Source organism: Podarcis cretensis (assembly GCF_951804945.1).
Source record: "Podarcis cretensis genome assembly, chromosome: 11".
NCBI classification, from domain to species: domain Eukaryota; kingdom Metazoa; phylum Chordata; class Lepidosauria; order Squamata; family Lacertidae; genus Podarcis; species Podarcis cretensis.
The window spans coordinates 35,386,545-35,403,312 of NC_137180.1; the positions used below are offsets into that span (position 1 = coordinate 35,386,545).

Sequence of the window (16,768 nt, forward strand, 5' to 3'; positions counted from 1 at the left end):
CCCCTCCTGCCGCGGCCGCTCTTGGTACGTTCCGGGGACAGAATGGCAGCGGCAGTGGGCAGTTCCAATGGAATCCTGCGAGAGACCGTCCGGCGCTGCATGCGGGGCATGCTCGCCGCAGCCGGCTGCCTGAGCTGCCCGCAAGGAGGTGCGTGAAGGGCCACAGGTGGGGAGGCTGCAGGGGAGAGAAAGGGACGCTCTACGGAACGCGCTGAGCCGACCTTGTAATCGGAGGACTGCATATCCCATCGTCCACTGCGGCGCCATACGCCAAAGTTTATTTTACCGTGGCGGAATGGTGCACGCTGGGGGTTGCAGTCCCGAACGTGACGTCGCAGGAAAGGCCTGATGTGCTCAACCCAAGGTCCTTTAGGATGTGAGAACCTGCGTGGTTGCGCTCCGCGTGTTTCGAGCGCCGGGCTTTTCTTATCTCATCCCAGGGATGAATGTGGAACGCCCTAGGAGACAAAATTTAGAAATTCGTTCCAGTGATACCTTAGAGACCAACTAAGTTTGTTATTGGCATAAGCTTTCGTGTGCAAGCTCATGCCAATAACAAACTTAGTTGGTCTCTAAGGTGCTACTGGAAGGTATTTTTTTATTTTGTTTCGACTACAGCAGACCAACACAGCTACCTACCTGTAACTAGCCCTACGTGACGACTGCATTGGAGCCTGTTGCGTGGAGTGTGTACAGCCTATGAGATCCACAGAGATCTTCCATCAGGCGGCAGAGAGAAAGTGAAAAGGCGCCATGCTTTTTAACATCTATATGAAGCCGCTGGGAGAGATCATCAGGGGGTTTGGACTGGGTGTCCATCAATATGCAGATGATACCCAGCTCTACCTCTCTTTCAAATCAGAACCAGTGAAGGCGGTGAAGGTCCTGTGTGAGTGCCTGGAGGCGGTTGGAGGATGGATGGTGGCTAATGGATTGAAGTTGAATCCTGACAAGACAGAAGTACTGTTTTGGGGGGACAGGGGGCGGGCTGGTGTGGAGGACTCCCTGGTCCTGAATAGGGTAACTGTGCCCCTGAAGGACCAGGTGCGCAGCCTGGGAGTCATTTTGGACTCACAGCTGTCCATGGAGGCGCAGGTCAATTCTGTATCCAGGGCAGCTGTCTACCAACTCCACCTGGTACGCAGGCTGAGACCCTATCTGCCTGTGGACTGTCTCGCCAGAGTGGTGCATGCTCTGGTTATCTCCCGCTTGGACTACTGCAATGCGCTCTACGTGGGGCTACCTTTGAAGGTGACTCGGAAACTACAACTAATCCAGAATGCGGCAGCTAGACTGGTGACTGGGGGCGGCCGCCGAGACCACATAACACCGGTCTTGAAAGACCTACATTGGCTCCCAGTACGTTTCCGAGCACAATTCAAAGTGCTGGTGTTGACCTTTAAAGCCCTAAACGGCCTCGGCCCAGTATACCTGAAGGAGCGTCTCCACCCCCATCGTTCTGCCCAGACGCTGAGGTCCAGCGCCGAGGGCCTTCTGGCGGTTCACTCATTGCGAGAAGCAAAGCTACAGGGAACCAGGCAGAGGGCCTTCTTGGTAGTGGCGCCCGCCCTGTGGAACGCCCTCCCATCAGATGTCAAAGTGATAAATAACTACCTGACATTCAGAAGACACCTTAAGGCAGCCCTGTTCAGGGAAGTTTTTAATCTGTGATATTTTAGTGTATTTTTGGTTTCTATGGAAGCCGCCCAGAGTAGCTGGGGAAACCCAGCCAGATGGGCGGGGTACAGATAATAAATTATTATTAAATTATTATAACAGGGATAGCCGCAAATAACTTAACCCAGCGTGTTTTTGTATTTGAGAAGAGTTTTAACGCATTTGAAATAAATGCTGCTGCCTTTCCCAGTGAATTCAGATGGGGACATTGTTGAGTGTTGGAGCACACTATTTCTCAATAAACCTCTGCATGTGCATAAGCATATTTAATTACTGTATTGCATTTGCTAGTTGCTGCCCATGAAACATTCTGAAGCAACTGAAAAGTAAAAACATTTTCAAGGCTAGTATAGGATACATAGTCGTATCCAGTGTTAGCTGAAAAAGCCTGCTGAGCTAGTGGAGCAGCAGTATTGGCTATGACCTGATGGCTCTGCTCTGAGTAGAACCACATCTGTCTACTCAGCATACCTTTTTTTCCCTTCTGCCTGCACTGCAGGGGGTTGGACTAGAACTCGTGGTCTCTTCCAACTCCTCAAGCCTATGATTCTAAGCTTCTGTTTTTAGCCCTGTGCACTATTACCGGTATACTTTTCTGTTCTGGCTTATGAGGGCTAATGCTTGCTTATGATCACTTGATGGTGATGGTGGTAGTTAGACAAAGGGAAGCTAATTATAGGTGTACCTCCTTGGTCCATGATGTCCAGTCTGTGACATCTTGTTTCAAACAGACAAGTTATTGAATTAGTTAACAGATAGCAAGGGAATCCTCTAACTGGAGCAGGCCTACTTACCTTGCAGAACAGGAGCTGCAGAGAGGGGTGCTTTTCAGCTGTGACTTTCAAAAGGCATGTGCTGTGAGGTGAAACAGGGGCAAAGCAGGAGGTGTAAGTGAGGAAGGATAGGAAGGCATCAGTCAATATAGGTCTGCACCTGAGAAATAAAAATACAGAAAAGCAAACATATTTATTGTTACAGGTTGCTGGCCGTGTTGGTCTGCCATAGTCGAAACAAAATAAAAAATAAAAAAATTCCCTTCCAGTAGCACCTTAGAGACCAACTAAGTTTGTTATTGGTATGAGCTTCCGTGTGCATGCACACTTCTTCAGATATTCAGATATTTATTGTGTTGTGTGCTTTTATGGGTTAGAGCAGACTTTCTAAGCTTATCCAAATATTACAAGAGAACGTTTACAGTCATTGAGTAGAAGAATATTATATCTGCATAAGGGATGTGAGTCCCCACCATTCTCCTTTATGTTAGTAGGTGAAAGTATGAGTATTTCTGAAACTGATACACAGTACAAAGCATCCACTTCCTTTACACAGCCTAAGGTTTAAATAGATACTATTATTGAAATCTTAAATGTATGGTGTATTCTGAATATCTCTCTTTTCCTCCCTTTCATTTTCAGCCAAACGCTATTTGTTAACAGAAGATGTTTTGCAATTACATGCATTTCAGCAACATAAGTTGGAAGTGGGATATAAACTATATGGCGAGAAAGGTAAGCCCTTCAGGGAAATGTTGGTCTCCCAGGCTGAGAGGCTGGGAGGAGAAAGAAAAGATCCCAGGCGAGAGCTGTGACCTTCTGTGGGTGGTAACAACCTTTACGAGAGGATTCTGTACCCTCCTGGTAGTGCCAGGAGATAGGCACGCAGCGCTTGGTTCCAACTATATGCTACACTTTAACTTTTCACAGTAGGAATTTGGGAAAAAAAGTGTGGCTTATATTTGGGTCAATACGGTATGTGCTAAATGTCCCTTGTGGTTGGCTGGGGAGCAAGGGTTCATCTAGGCACTAGACTTGCCCCCAGTAGATGATCACTGCTTAAGGGCAAAGCTATTGCAATGTGACGTGTGAGGGCAGAAGTTTTTGTGGGGGTGGGTGGGAAACCCAGTATGCTCTACAACTAATCCGGCCATGACTACCGTAACTGGGACAAGGCATGTAAACTTGACAGTACGATTTTTCTATATAACCTAAATACAAATAAATATATTCTATCAATTCTGTTTCAGACACATATTTCAAAACTATTGAAGACAAGTTAGCGAAAAATATGCTAATTCTCAGAGATGAATTGAAATTGTTGCTGCATTTGTGCCAGACGAAAGATGAAGTGGAAATAGTCAAGAGGGTGATATACAGGTAAAATTCAGAAGAAGAGATTCTAGTTCCTTCTTTTGCATTTTCTTTAGTCCAGAATATCCTGGACCCTGCGACAGTTAGTAGGGAACTTTGATATTTTTAACAGGATCAGCCTTTATACAGTTACACTTCAAAGTTTTCAGTCCATGCCTGAGGTCATTGGGTTGTATTCAACATAGCACTAAAGTGGACTTTCCATCAGTGCAAAGGTTTGTAACATACCCCTTAAAACCCTCCAGAACAAAATTGAGATGGCATAGGGCATGCATACAGGGATCCCAGTGTGCTGGCAGAAATATTTTGTTGACTAGTAACCACTGGGCAAATGCATTTAAAGCTAAGTAAAGTAACATGATTTGCTTGTGGCTGCCTATCCAGGTTTATCATCCTGAAATGCTGTTGCTGTGAAGCAAATGCAATTTTTATCATAAAGTTAATCAAGTCGATTAGGTTGAATCAGCCAATAAACGCCTCTGGTGTCAATGAAGAACAGCAAATTGGGAACAGAATTACTGTTCAATCTGCAAGTAGATGTTATGAAACACGAAATACTGACTAGAAGAAGATAATTAATTAGAATCCCGTGCCATCTTCCAAAATTAGTATTATGCCTATGACAGAGCAAAGGATTAATTCTGAACAGGGCTGGCCCACCCTTGAGGCAAGGTACGGCAACCGCTTTAGGCGGCAGGATATATGGAGCAGCAGATCTTCACTCCCCCCTTTTCCTGATGTAGCTCTTCACTAACCCCTTCTTCCCTGGTGGGGAAGGACGTGCCGTTTTGTTGTTCACCTCGGGTGCCAAAATGTTTTGGGCCTGATCTTGAAAGATATCATTTCTCCTCTTTGTTATGTTGCATCACATGGTAATTCTGTGCAGTGGCTCTGATTGGTTTTCTAGTCACATACAAGCAGGCAGCAAGTAACTCTGTGCATGTAGGTTCCTTTCATTAAGACTACCTTGTTTCTGCATTTATCTGCTCTTTAAAACTAGATTGCCACACACACAACAAATTCCATGTCTTCTCTACAGGTACCATGCTGAGAACAAAAATGTGGCCTTTGGTGGTTTCAAATTTGGTCCTCTTTTTATGAGGCTGTGTTATGAAATGAATCTTGAAGCAATGGCACTGGAGCTCATCAAAGACCAGGTAGAATTCAGAAACACACGCGTCTCTTTTCTTCTCTAGTCCAGTAGGAACTCTTCCCTATACCAGCTCCCTTAAATCCATTGGTAGCTGTGAAAAGTATATACCGTATTTTTCGGTCTATTAGATGCATCGGACCATAAGATGCGCCTAGTTTTTAGGGGAGGAAAACAAGAAATAAGAAAGCAACGCAAAGCCTCCTGAGCGCTCCTCCCTCTTCGCTCAGGAGGCTGTGCGGGGCTATCCCTGAAGCCAGGAGAGCAAGTGGGATCGGTGCAAGCCTCGCGCTCTGTCCCTTCCCCCACCTCCCGCAAAAGCCAGGGATAGCCGCGCGAAGCCTCCGCAGGGCAGCGGGATGAAGGCTTACCGCTGCCCTGCGGAGGCTTTGCGCTGCTAAGGCAGAAGCTAAAACAGCCAGAGGGAGCACTGCACAGTGCACAGCCCGGGTTTTCCCCGCCAACCCCAAAGAGCAGCTCGGGCAGCAGGCAGGCCGCGCGCAGCCTGTCCACTGCTCCCAGAGCTTGTCGGGGCTTGAGGGGGAAGGCCCGGTTGCTCTGCCGGCTCCAAAGAGCAGTTCAGGAGTGCACATCTGCATGCAGTCTGCCCGCTGCTCCCGGGGCTGGAGGGGGAAGCCCGGGTTTCCCCCGCCAGCCCCAAAGAGCAGCTCAGGAGTGTGCCGCACTCCGACAATTTAGCTCCAGGGACCACACATTCGCTCCATAAGATGCACAGACATTTCCCCTTAGTTTTTAAGAGGAAAAAAGTGCGTCTTATGGAGCGAAAAATACAGTAGATAAATAATAAGCACAGAGGCTTCTGGGAGAGGGTCACTTTGCTCTTACCAGAGTTCTGAACTGATTACACTTCCCTCACCCCTTTCAATGACTTTTTCCTCCCACCCTCCTTTTCTCCCTCTGCACTCCCCCTGCATGCATGAAATTAGGCCAAGGAATGCAAATTCCCCACTCCCCCTCTGTGGACCCATGAACACCCATTTGTGGAGGGGGGAAACCCTCTGCTATGGTTTACATGCCATCATGTAATATGAATAAACAAGCAAACAGCTTGTGCTGCAGTGGAAAGAAAATTCCCGTTTCCCTCATGGATCTTTCCCATTCTTACAAAGGATTGTTTTTAAATGGTAGGAATAAAATCTCTGGAGAAATGTGATGAACATCATATTTTTCTCTCTAAATGTGGAGGTGTAAGGTTGGAACACAAAAGGCTGGAAAAAAGGGGTTGGAACCCCAAAAGTGGGGTGCCACAGGGTTCTGTCTTGGGCCCGGTCTTATTCAACATCTTTATCAACGACTTGGATGATGGACTCAAGGGCATCCTGATCAAATTTGCAGATGACACCAAACTGGGAGGGGTGGCTAACACCCCAGAGGACAGGATCACACTTCAAAACGACCTTGACAGATTAGAGAACTGGGCCAAAACAAACAAGATGAATTTTAACAGTGAGAAATGTAAAGTATTGCACTTGGGCAAAAAAAAATGAGAGGCACAAATACAAGATGGGTGACACCTGGCTTGAGAGCAGTACATGTGAAAAGGATCTAGGAGTCTTGGTTGACCACAAACTTGACATGAGCCAACAGTGTGATGTGGCAGCTAAAAAAGCCAATGCAATTCTGGGCTGCATCAATAGGAGTATAGCATCTAGATCAAGGGAAGTAATAGTGCCACTGTATTCTGCTCTGGTCAGACCTCACCTGGAGTACTGTGTCCAGTTCTGGGCTCCACAGTTCAAGAAGGACACTGACAAACTGGAACGTGTCCAGAGGAGGGCAACCAAAATGGTCAAAGGCCTGGAAACGATGCCTTATGAGGAACAGCTAAGGGAGCTGGGCATGTTTAGCCTGGAGAAGAGGAGGTTAAGGGGTGATATGATAGCCATGTTCAAATATATAAAAGGATGTCACATAGAGGAGGGAGAAAGGTTGTTTTCTGCTGCTCCAGCAAAGCGGACACGGAGCAATGGATCCAAACTACAAGAAAGAAGATTCCACCTAAACATTAGGAAGAACTTCCTGACAGTAAGAGCTGTTCGACAGTGGAATTTGCTGCCAAGGAGTGTGGTGGAGTCTCCTTCTCTGGAGGTCTTTAAGCAGAGGCTTGACAACCATATGTCAGGAGTGCTCTGATGGTGTTTCCTGCTTGGCAGGGGGTTGGACTCGATGGCCCTTGTGGTCTCTTCCAACTCTATGATTCTATGATTCTAGGCTTTGGAGCTTTGTGGTTTCTGAAAGCTAATCCTGAAGGCTGGAGGAAGTGCTAAATATTATTTGTTGTTGTTTATTTAGCAAAAGATTTGCAGTATTTATTTTTTAACCAAAGCAGATATCTTTATTCAAAAAGCACAAATGAAGAGAGTGAGATCAAAGGAGATTTTTAAAAAAAGTTAAAAGAAGAAAGAGAAACAAGATAAATGAAGAAGAAATTTAAAGGTTGCATTAATTAAATGGGAGGGGAAAGTTTTTTTTTTTTTTTAAAGTTGTTGTTTTGAAGCTGTTGTCTCCTACAGGCTTTAATAGAATGCTAACTGTCAGGAGTTTGAAAATGAAATTTTAAGACCCTTAATTTTGCCTCCCAAGCTTTGAGGGTTCAGTGGCTTCAGTTTGAACTATTAATTGGGTGTTGAAATAACCAATATCTGTGGGTTGTCCCAAACTGATGTTATTTATATTCTTCAGGCCTTGCACGGCTTCTTTTCAGAAAGCACATCATTCAATATTTTGATGGATCTGCTCTTTACAAAAGGTCATTATGAAAGTAAGTAGCGTAAGATCCCTAAAAAGGAATATATTATTGACAGCGAAACTGTCTTTCTGATGTGAAAAAATAGAATATTAAAGTGCTATAATTGACACTGAATTAGTTGATCTTTTGAGCTGGCAAAGCCTGATGTGATCACTCATGGGTGTTAAAAGAGCTGAAACACATTTTGCAAATATTATTGAAGAGTACTCATTGAGCACTTGATCTCTCTCATCAAATGTAATAATACAACTCATGATTAGGGCTTTTATGGATCTTTTTTGGTAACACTTTTTCATCTTCTAACTTCCTGCCTTTGCTCTCAGCCAAGCAGTCTTTCATGAGCCTGGGAATTTTTTAATCGCTGCAAGAAAACATGCTATATTTTCTGAACACCACATATTTTCACCCCCCAGCCCATCTCGCACATGTGCAGTATGATCTACTTGTCTACTTGGAGACAAGATCCTTTGAGTTCAGTGGAGTTAACTTTTAGGCAAATGTGCATAGGATTGCAATCGTTAGACTTGGGAGAAAATGCCACCAACCTTTTGAGGAAGATATACAAAGGAACTGCATGCTGGGAGGGGGGGTGTTTATTTAAAATCATATTCCTTTTTTCATAACATCTCAGAGCTTTGTGCGTATTTTCAAAACAATAAAAACCAAAGCCCCAATTTTAAAGTACAGTTACAACAACCATCAGGGGGGAAAAAACAGTAGAGAACAAAAGAAATCAGTAGCTCAGTGGCAGAAGGTTTTCTTAATCAGAAGCATCTTAGGGAGCAATCCTATGGTGAGATCCACTGCAATGAGCTGCTCAGGATGCAACAGATCTCAAGCTTAGCTGGTTGATTCCATGCTCAGCTGGCATTAAGTCCCTGGTGATGATGCCCAGCTGATGATGTGTGATTTGCCAGTGAAATTTGCTCATCCTAGCTCAGCTGGGGTTCATCTGGCCGAGGCTGATGCAAATCCCCAAAAGGGAGTGTGGTGGGGGCATGGTGGGGGTGGGAATGCGGGGCTTAGGCTAAGCCTGTTCAGCTCAGTCACATGACCTGGCAACCTGGCAGAGAGCACTATTTAGGAGGCTTGTTTTCCCTCTGCCAGGTTTAGGCAGAGCAGCAGCAGCCTGTTGCCAAACATAGTTTGGACCTGGTATGCCAGTTTTACTTATCCTGTATGAAGGAGATGATATATGGAAACCATCTGGATCTGAGGATTGGAAGAACGGAAAATTCACACAGGATTATTATATTGGTGTTTATCGGCTTAAGGAGACTATCAGAAGAGATCTTAAAGAAAAAAGAGAAAATATATGAAGAAGATGTGATGTGGAAACAGCAATATAAGACTGGATAGAATTATGAACCCTGTTTGGACTGATTTGGACTGATTTGGACATTAACGCAGTAGCAAGAAGATGATCAGAATCCCCCTTTGGATCTTGAAGTATGGGTCCCCCCAACAAAATTCAAAATTTGGCTTTGTAATTCAGAATTTATCTGATGTGATTTAATTTGATGTGATTGGCCAGTTAATAAAAAATATTTTTTTAAAAAAAGTTTTACTTATCCTGGCTTGCTTGATGCCAGCTTCTTATAGAATAATAGAGCTGTAGAGCCAAAGGGTCACCTAATCCGACCCCCTGCAAGGCGAAGGAATCCCTGACAGATGACCATCCAACCTCTGTTTTAAAAAAACCTCCAATAAAGGGAGAGTCTACCACCTTCCGAGGGAGTCCAGCCTCGGAGGTAGTCTTGTGAGTAGGGTGGTTCCCTTAATCTGTCTTCCAGAAGACAACAGGGAGGGAGCTTTTTGGAGACAAATTCCCAAAGCTTCAGAACTACTGCATTGGACTCTTTGCAAACAGGACACAGTTCTGGCCACTGTAACTTCCTTGTACGAAGAACATGCACATCATGTCGTTGATGAGAGGTTGATGCGCTTGTGTAAAATGTGCAGTTTTCTTCTTCAAATAACCATGAGTGATTCAAAATGGATCCTTTCCCAGAACATGCCATGCTAGTTGCTAAAAACCATTGCTATCATTGGGTTGGGGGCAGGAGGGAGGTTATTATCTTTGTCACTTATCACTGGTACAATTCTATGTCTGTCTACTTGGAAGCAAGTGGTAGGACTGTAGCCTTCATGTGCTAAAACCTATGACAGTCTAAAAAGGCCCTTGACCACCTTTCCTAATTTGTGTGTGCTGCTTTAGGTGTGTTAGGATGAAACCATTGTATCCAGCTAAATCATTCCCCTCCTGTGCACCCTCCCAGCCTTTGTGCAGATTTGTGGGAGGGAAGGGAAATTTGGTTGTGCTCGCACAAATTGTTCTATGTGTGCAATGATTTAGTTAGATTCAACTCCAAGCGTATTGTTTGTATGGCATTTTGTTCTGTCAAAATCACAATTGCTAAAAACTTAATCAGTGAAAATTGGTATTCCTAGGATTTCTAGGATTCCTAGGATTTTCCCCTATTTTGGTTGCACATACTATAAAGCTTTCATTAAATTTGCATAGCCTTAGCAAGTGGATTATATAAAGTGCTATGCATCTCATCTGCAAAGTTTTGGTTTTTTTTACAAATGATAATTTTTTTCAGAACTCTGCTTAGGGCTCTCAGAAGTGTTATTAATTAGCAGTTAATACGCTAATCAGAAAATGATGGAAGTAACAATAACTGAAAGTCTGTTTGACAGGTGCTCTGGAAGTGCTGTTGGAAATGAAGAGACAAGGTGTCAAATTCAGCAGTGATACCTATTTGCTCGCAGTTGCGATATGCTACAAGCTGGTAAGAACACATTGTGTTAAAGAGTTGCTTCTAGGGTTTTTTTAATACAAGAAAGATGAATATTGGAAATGCTGTAAAACCTAAAGGTGGTTTTCTTTTCTTTCTGGAATATTACTTATTGATTTATATTTATTTCCAAAAAATAATGAATGTAATATATGGAGTCAGTGTACAGTCAGGCACCATAAAACAATCTAATATTAAAAACAATGCATAAATAATAACCATAAGCATGACTGGCTCACCCTGAGAAAGTTTAAACAACTCTATAGGCCTGTAGGCAGTCTTCAATAGATAAATGGAAATTATCAGTTTGGATGATGGTCAAAACTCTGCTGGAAGAGTATTCCATAGCATGGGACCAGTGACATTAAATTCCTGACTCCTGGTTGAAACTCGTTGGACTTCTGAACCACAGAGAACAACTCACTGCTCTTCTCAGATGGCCCTTAATGTAAAGCAGAGGCCAAGTTATTTAAGGCCCTTGTATATTAATACAAGACCCCTAAATTTGGTCCAGCCAGGCATATGTTTTAGCAGAGGTGTTGCATGCTGTCAGCCATCAGCAGTCTAACTGCTGCCTTTTGAACTGGCTGGAGCTGCCAGTTCCAAGGGCAGCCTCACATAGAGCAAATTGTAGTCATCCAGTCTCAAGGTCACCAGTGCCTTGACTAAAGTGGCCAGACTTTCCTGATTCAGATATGGCCATAGCTGATGTGCCAGGTGAAGCTGGTAAAAGGCACTCATAGCCACAGAGGTCATTTGCGTCTCTGATGAGTAAGGTGTATCCAGGAATAGCCCCAGACTACATACCTGCTCCTTCAGAGGGGTTGCAGCCTCATCCAGGCAGGCAGTTGGCCTGGGTATCAGACACACAAGAGTCTTAACAACTTTTTTAGTAAGTTTATATCTCGTATTTTAAGCACGCACCTCTTACGGCAACTTAAGTGAGGGCATGCGCAACCAATACAGTTAAATAATGAAAAAAATGACAACCAGCAGTCGATAATAAGACTGCTCTTGACTAAAGAGATTATGGTTTACAACCAAATAAGTGGCAAAGGGTTATGTTTCAACCAAGAGGCTTTGATTAGAACAGGAAGCTTTTAAGATCATTTAAACTTACCAAATGCTGTTGCATTCAGGTCCTGGGCTGCCTCTAAGGATCTGATTAGCCACTGTCAGAACAGAATGCTGAATTAAATGGGCCATTGAGCTGGTCTTATGTTCTTATAAGCATTTTAAAATTGGGAGACATTCCGTGTTTACCAAATTAATTAAAAAAATTTTTAAAAAGATTGGGAGGCAAAAGAAAAGTGCATGAGATGCATGTCCAGATATTTATTCACTACTTCACGAATAAAGCTCGTGATGCACAAGTGCTATAATTGACACTGAATTGGTTGATCTTTTGAGCTGGCAAAGCCTGATGTGATCACTCATGGGTGTTAAAAGAGCTGGGCTCAGATGCACTTACTCTAAAATGTTTATGTAGGAATGGTTAATAGAATCTGTTGCGTTCACCTTTTTCTTTTTATGTAAGGAGCTAATCCCTAGTATGCATAAACATCTATATCTCGTACTAGTAAATAAAGCTTACATTCCACAAAGACACATATATATGTTCCTTTCTGCATCTGGAAGTGCCTTCTTGCCTCTATTCCAAGTCTAAAGAAGCGCTAAAACTTCCACAGCCCATCATTCCACCTCATGCAACTTTAGGATGGAATGCTCATCACTTTTGGCATTGGAGTCTAAAAAGTATTGCATTTTCAAATTCTGTAATCAGTGGGCTGCATGTGTGTCTAGTGTAAACTTTCTGGAAAGCTTCAAAGTACCTTAACTGTTGGCTCTCATGCAGTAGGGCGGATTCTTCATCCCGTGGATCTGAACTGTGAGTCATTAATGCATTGAAATCTTTTATTCTACAGAACAACTCGGAGTCCAGAAGAATTTTTACTACGTTACTTGAAGATGGGCAGCTCAAAGGAGTTAATATATCAAGAAGAGTTTACTACTTTGCAGTAGTATTTGCTTTGAAACAGGTACTGGATGGTTTTGATTTATTGTCAGGGTTCCTGGAGTCTTTGCATGTAACAATAACATGCACTCCTGGCTTTCTGGTTTCCTGGACCCATTTCTCCCCCATTTCCTAGAGAAACTTGAATACACTGGTACTACATAAACAATTGTGGTATGTCATATGCATCATACATCATTTTCTAGACTATTTAGGGGGGAGCGGGGGGAGCTTCCTACGGTACCCGTTTTGTTGGGATAGGAATCAAAACTGTAACTGCATTTAATATAGCCCATCAGCTTGAAAACTCAAAGTAAATAAAAAGAAAGGGTTACAAAACAAACGACAACAGATGGCTAGCTGGCACACTCTAGATCAGAAGTGGCCCCTGGGCCATCTTTATTTGGCCCCCTGGAGGCCTTTATGTACCATTTTTGTAAGCATTCTGGCAAAGGACCTCAGTCAGTCCGTCTCTCTGTAAATCAGATACTCAGTCCCCAGTCAGAGATCTTAAAGAATCCAAGCTCACGTGCTGTATAGCTGTGAGGTCCTTAATAATACCAACTTTAATGAAATGCTGAGCACAGCTTTGATTTACGTGCACAGTTTGATTTATTGTCTCTGTTTATTCTTCCTAGAATGATATTTCCAGGGCTCGCTCCTTCTATTCTCACATCATAAACACAGAAAGCAGAGTTTGCACTAATCTGACAGTAAGTCTGCTGGATTTTGTATGTTACTCCTGAGCCATGAATGGGAAATGCATTGGGCTGCATAGAAATTTAATTAGTTAATTAATGATAATAATACTAATTAATAAAAAATGTGTGGGTTTTTAAAATTAAAATTAAAAAGGAAGGTTGTCCACTGCTTTGAACAACTTTAGACACACAAGATGCCACTTCTTTTGATGCTGTTCTGGAAAAAAATCCAGTTCTCTTGGGGGTTTTCTGGATTATTTCCAAACGGTTTTAGGATTGCTGTTTGACAGACCCTCTAAATTGAAAGGGTATGTTATAAACGGCTACCTAGCTCCTCCTCCTCACCTCTACATACAAATAACCAAAGATTTGAAGTTTTATATTGTAATATGCAAAGCCTCTGATGCTGATGGATGTTAATTCAGTGATCTTACGGAATATATTCAAACATGTTGTCAACTAAACATTCCATGACAGTGGAACTGTGAACTGTAACACAGGAGGGGCCGTAACAGGAAAGCTCAGTGTGGAGGGGACAATGGTAGCACTTAAACTCTCAGGGGCAAGGAGCCCATGAACATAGTAGTCAGAGGAAGGGGGCACAATGTGGGAAATAAATAGAGCAACAGAGTCAGGTGGTGGCTGGCGCAGAACTGAGGAAGAGGAAGGCAGAGGGGATGGGAAACTGAGGAAAGGATGGGTAAATGAAAGTGAAAAATACAAATCGGCTGTATGCTGTCGGCAGTGAGTGAGGCGAGCAGAAGACTGGAGTAAACAGGCTGCAATTAGCTAAATGAGTAGCAAGCCCTGCTTCTTCTTTTCCCAGGCATCCTCACGTCCCACTCCACAGTATATAATTCATAATCCTTCTGACTTGGTTTGTTAGAACATACTACTCTACATCCAACATGCAAAGCCATTTTCCTTCAAAGCAATTTATTTAATTTCATTTAGGCACATTTCCTCTCCAAGGAAGCCTCACAGAATATTGGGGGGAGGGGGATTCCTTAGAGAATGTGCCGTTTTCATGCTTTTATTTTTTTAATTCCACAACGTTTATATGCCTCTTTAAAGTAAAAGTGTTATGTAAAAAGAATAAAACAATAACATTACCAGTGGTTTGTTCTTTGTTTTTGTTTTTTTTAAACCAAGTATTTAAAAAATCATTTTCTTTCACTTGGGCCATTGTGTTATCTACAAGGGCAAAGTATTTGTCTGTTTCCACTGTCCCTTTTACTAACTATTCCAAATCATCATGGCTCTTAGAAAGGGGGAAGGGGAAAAAAGATCTGTATGTTTGGTGGGGAAAACAATCCATCCTTCTGACCTTTCAGGTTTTAGGGGTGTGTTTTGTTTTTACCTAATCCAGAGCTTATTAAAGCTTTACTCATTAATGTTTTGTTTTGTTCAAGATTCTTCTTCAGGTTGCAACTGGTGACCTGGAAGACCTTGTCCAGAGACTGAAAAAGGCTTCAGAGTCCAGTGTTTCAAGTTTTGTGAAAAAACCAGAGTTCTGTATGGAAGTGGTAAGTGGATGGGTACTGGGGAAGCCAGTGGATGACCAGCAACAGTCTTCATAGCAGAGGTAGGCCATGTGTGACCTACCAGATGTTGTTGGACTCAAACTCCCATCATCTCCTACCAGCATGGCGATTGGCCAGTAATGATTGGAGATGTAGACGAGCAACAAATGGAGGGGAGGGTCACAGGATCTTCATCTTTGCTGTATGTTTGTTTCCTTGTATGCCCTATTCTGAACTTCTACCCAATAAAACGTTTCCCTAACCTTATGGCATGGGTCCAGGCAGTGGTGTGTGGTCAGTGGACCAGGGGGACTAGAATAGGCCTCTAAATGTTCCCCTGGTGCCACCTTCCCAAAGCCCAGGAAGCTTCTGCCCAGCTTAGGGAAGGAGGTGTGATGCTAACTTGTGTGACATCACAACGTCACACACGTGATGTCAGCCCACACACAAAAGAAAACACCTTCGCAAACGGACACCTCTGGCCCTAACTGCCCCCCAACAAAAAAATTCACCACACGCCACTGGGTCCAGGAACCCACTGCTTCCATTGTTTTATATGTTCAAGACAGCTGGGTCTACTCCCTCCCAGAAAGATGACTGGCCACACCCTGGATCGTACCCTCTTTTTTGATCTTTGATCAGCCAAGAAGGTCAAGAGGTGTAGTGTGGGTGTGTATAAGGTAATGTTTCTGCTTCTAGTTGCTGATCTCTTTGCCATTGTTTTCTCATAGCTGGCTACAGCCAGAGAGAAGCTGGAAGACAGCCCAACTCTCCATGTCCAGTTTGAAGAAATCATCGCCAAGCTGCAAGCCTCAGGACAGACCATTTCTCAGACTCTTGATGACTTGCTGTGTCAGCCGCCGCGCACAAAGAGGCGCCCCATGGAGCTGCTCAAGCTGAACCAAATCAGCCGTCGGACTTTGAAGCCTCTACACTCTGCTCTCCTGGCTGAGTAGATCCAGCCTTCCCCCTGTTAGAATTTCAACCCAATAAAACATCTCCCTGGCTTAGAAACGTGGTTTTCGCTTGGTGTGTTTTCTGGGATGAATTATGATGCTCCAAACAAAATGTATGAATGGATACTGTGCAAACAAACAAATAAGGGAAAGACTTAGATCTGCTCAAAGAAGACAACTTGCAAGCAAGCTTGTTCAGCCTCCTGGGGAAAATAGTTACTGCTTGATGCAACATGTGTAGAAAGTTATCACAGATGGTGAATGACAGAGACCAACCACCCCCCCTCTAATCTCTATATTATCTCTGACAATATTCAAGATTCTTTATTGCTTGTACCAAACACCAAGTGCTTAGCTGAAATCTTTCCTGATTTGTTGATAAGTGTTAGAAATGGAAAAGAAAGGTATATGGAGATGTGATAAAATTAGATCATATTGGGGGAAAATATTGAAGGTTATAGAGAATAATAAAATAATAAGTTGGGGTCACTAACTCAGCACCTTGTTTATTAAAGTTATATACCACCCTTCACAAAAGGGACACGGGTGGTGCTGTGGGTTAAACCACAGAGCCTAGGACTTGCTGATCAGAAGGTCAGCAGTTTGAATCCCCATGATGGGGTGAGCTCCCGTTGCTTGGTCCCTGCTCCTGCCAACCTAGCAGTTCGAAAGCACGTCAAAGTACAAGTAGATAAATAGGTACCACTCCAGCGGGAAGGTAAACGGCGTTTCAGTGCGCTGCTCTGGTTCGCCAGAAGCAGCTTAGTCATGCTGGCCACATGACCCGGAAGCTGTATGCCGGCTCCCTCGGCCAATAAAGCAAGATGAGCGCCGCAACCCCAGAGTCGGGTGCGACTGGACCTAATGGTCAGGGGTCCCTTTACCTTTACCGCCCTTCATCTGAAGAACTTGGGGCATTTCATAAGATAAAAATACAAGTAGAACAGAAAACAAACAATAACCTCCCATCCCACAATCACAATGATCTCAATAGATACCTCCTCGGAACTCCACAGTCCACGGCCAACA

General features: G+C 43.6%; 1 protein-coding gene across 1 annotated transcript; it reads left to right on the top strand.

Moving 5' to 3' along the window:
* Positions 1-10: 10 nt before the first annotated feature.
* On the top strand, positions 11-15,797 carry PTCD2 (pentatricopeptide repeat domain 2). Its single transcript, XM_079995832.1, has 10 exons — positions 11-148; positions 3,093-3,185; positions 3,701-3,830; positions 4,864-4,981; positions 7,678-7,756; positions 10,448-10,539; positions 12,471-12,584; positions 13,198-13,272; positions 14,673-14,786; positions 15,515-15,797. The coding sequence occupies exons 1-10, from the start codon at positions 43-45 to the stop codon at positions 15,737-15,739; spliced, it is 1,146 nt and encodes a 381-aa protein (XP_079851958.1). The 5' UTR covers positions 11-42; the 3' UTR covers positions 15,740-15,797.
* The last annotated feature ends 971 nt before the right edge of the window (positions 15,798-16,768 follow it).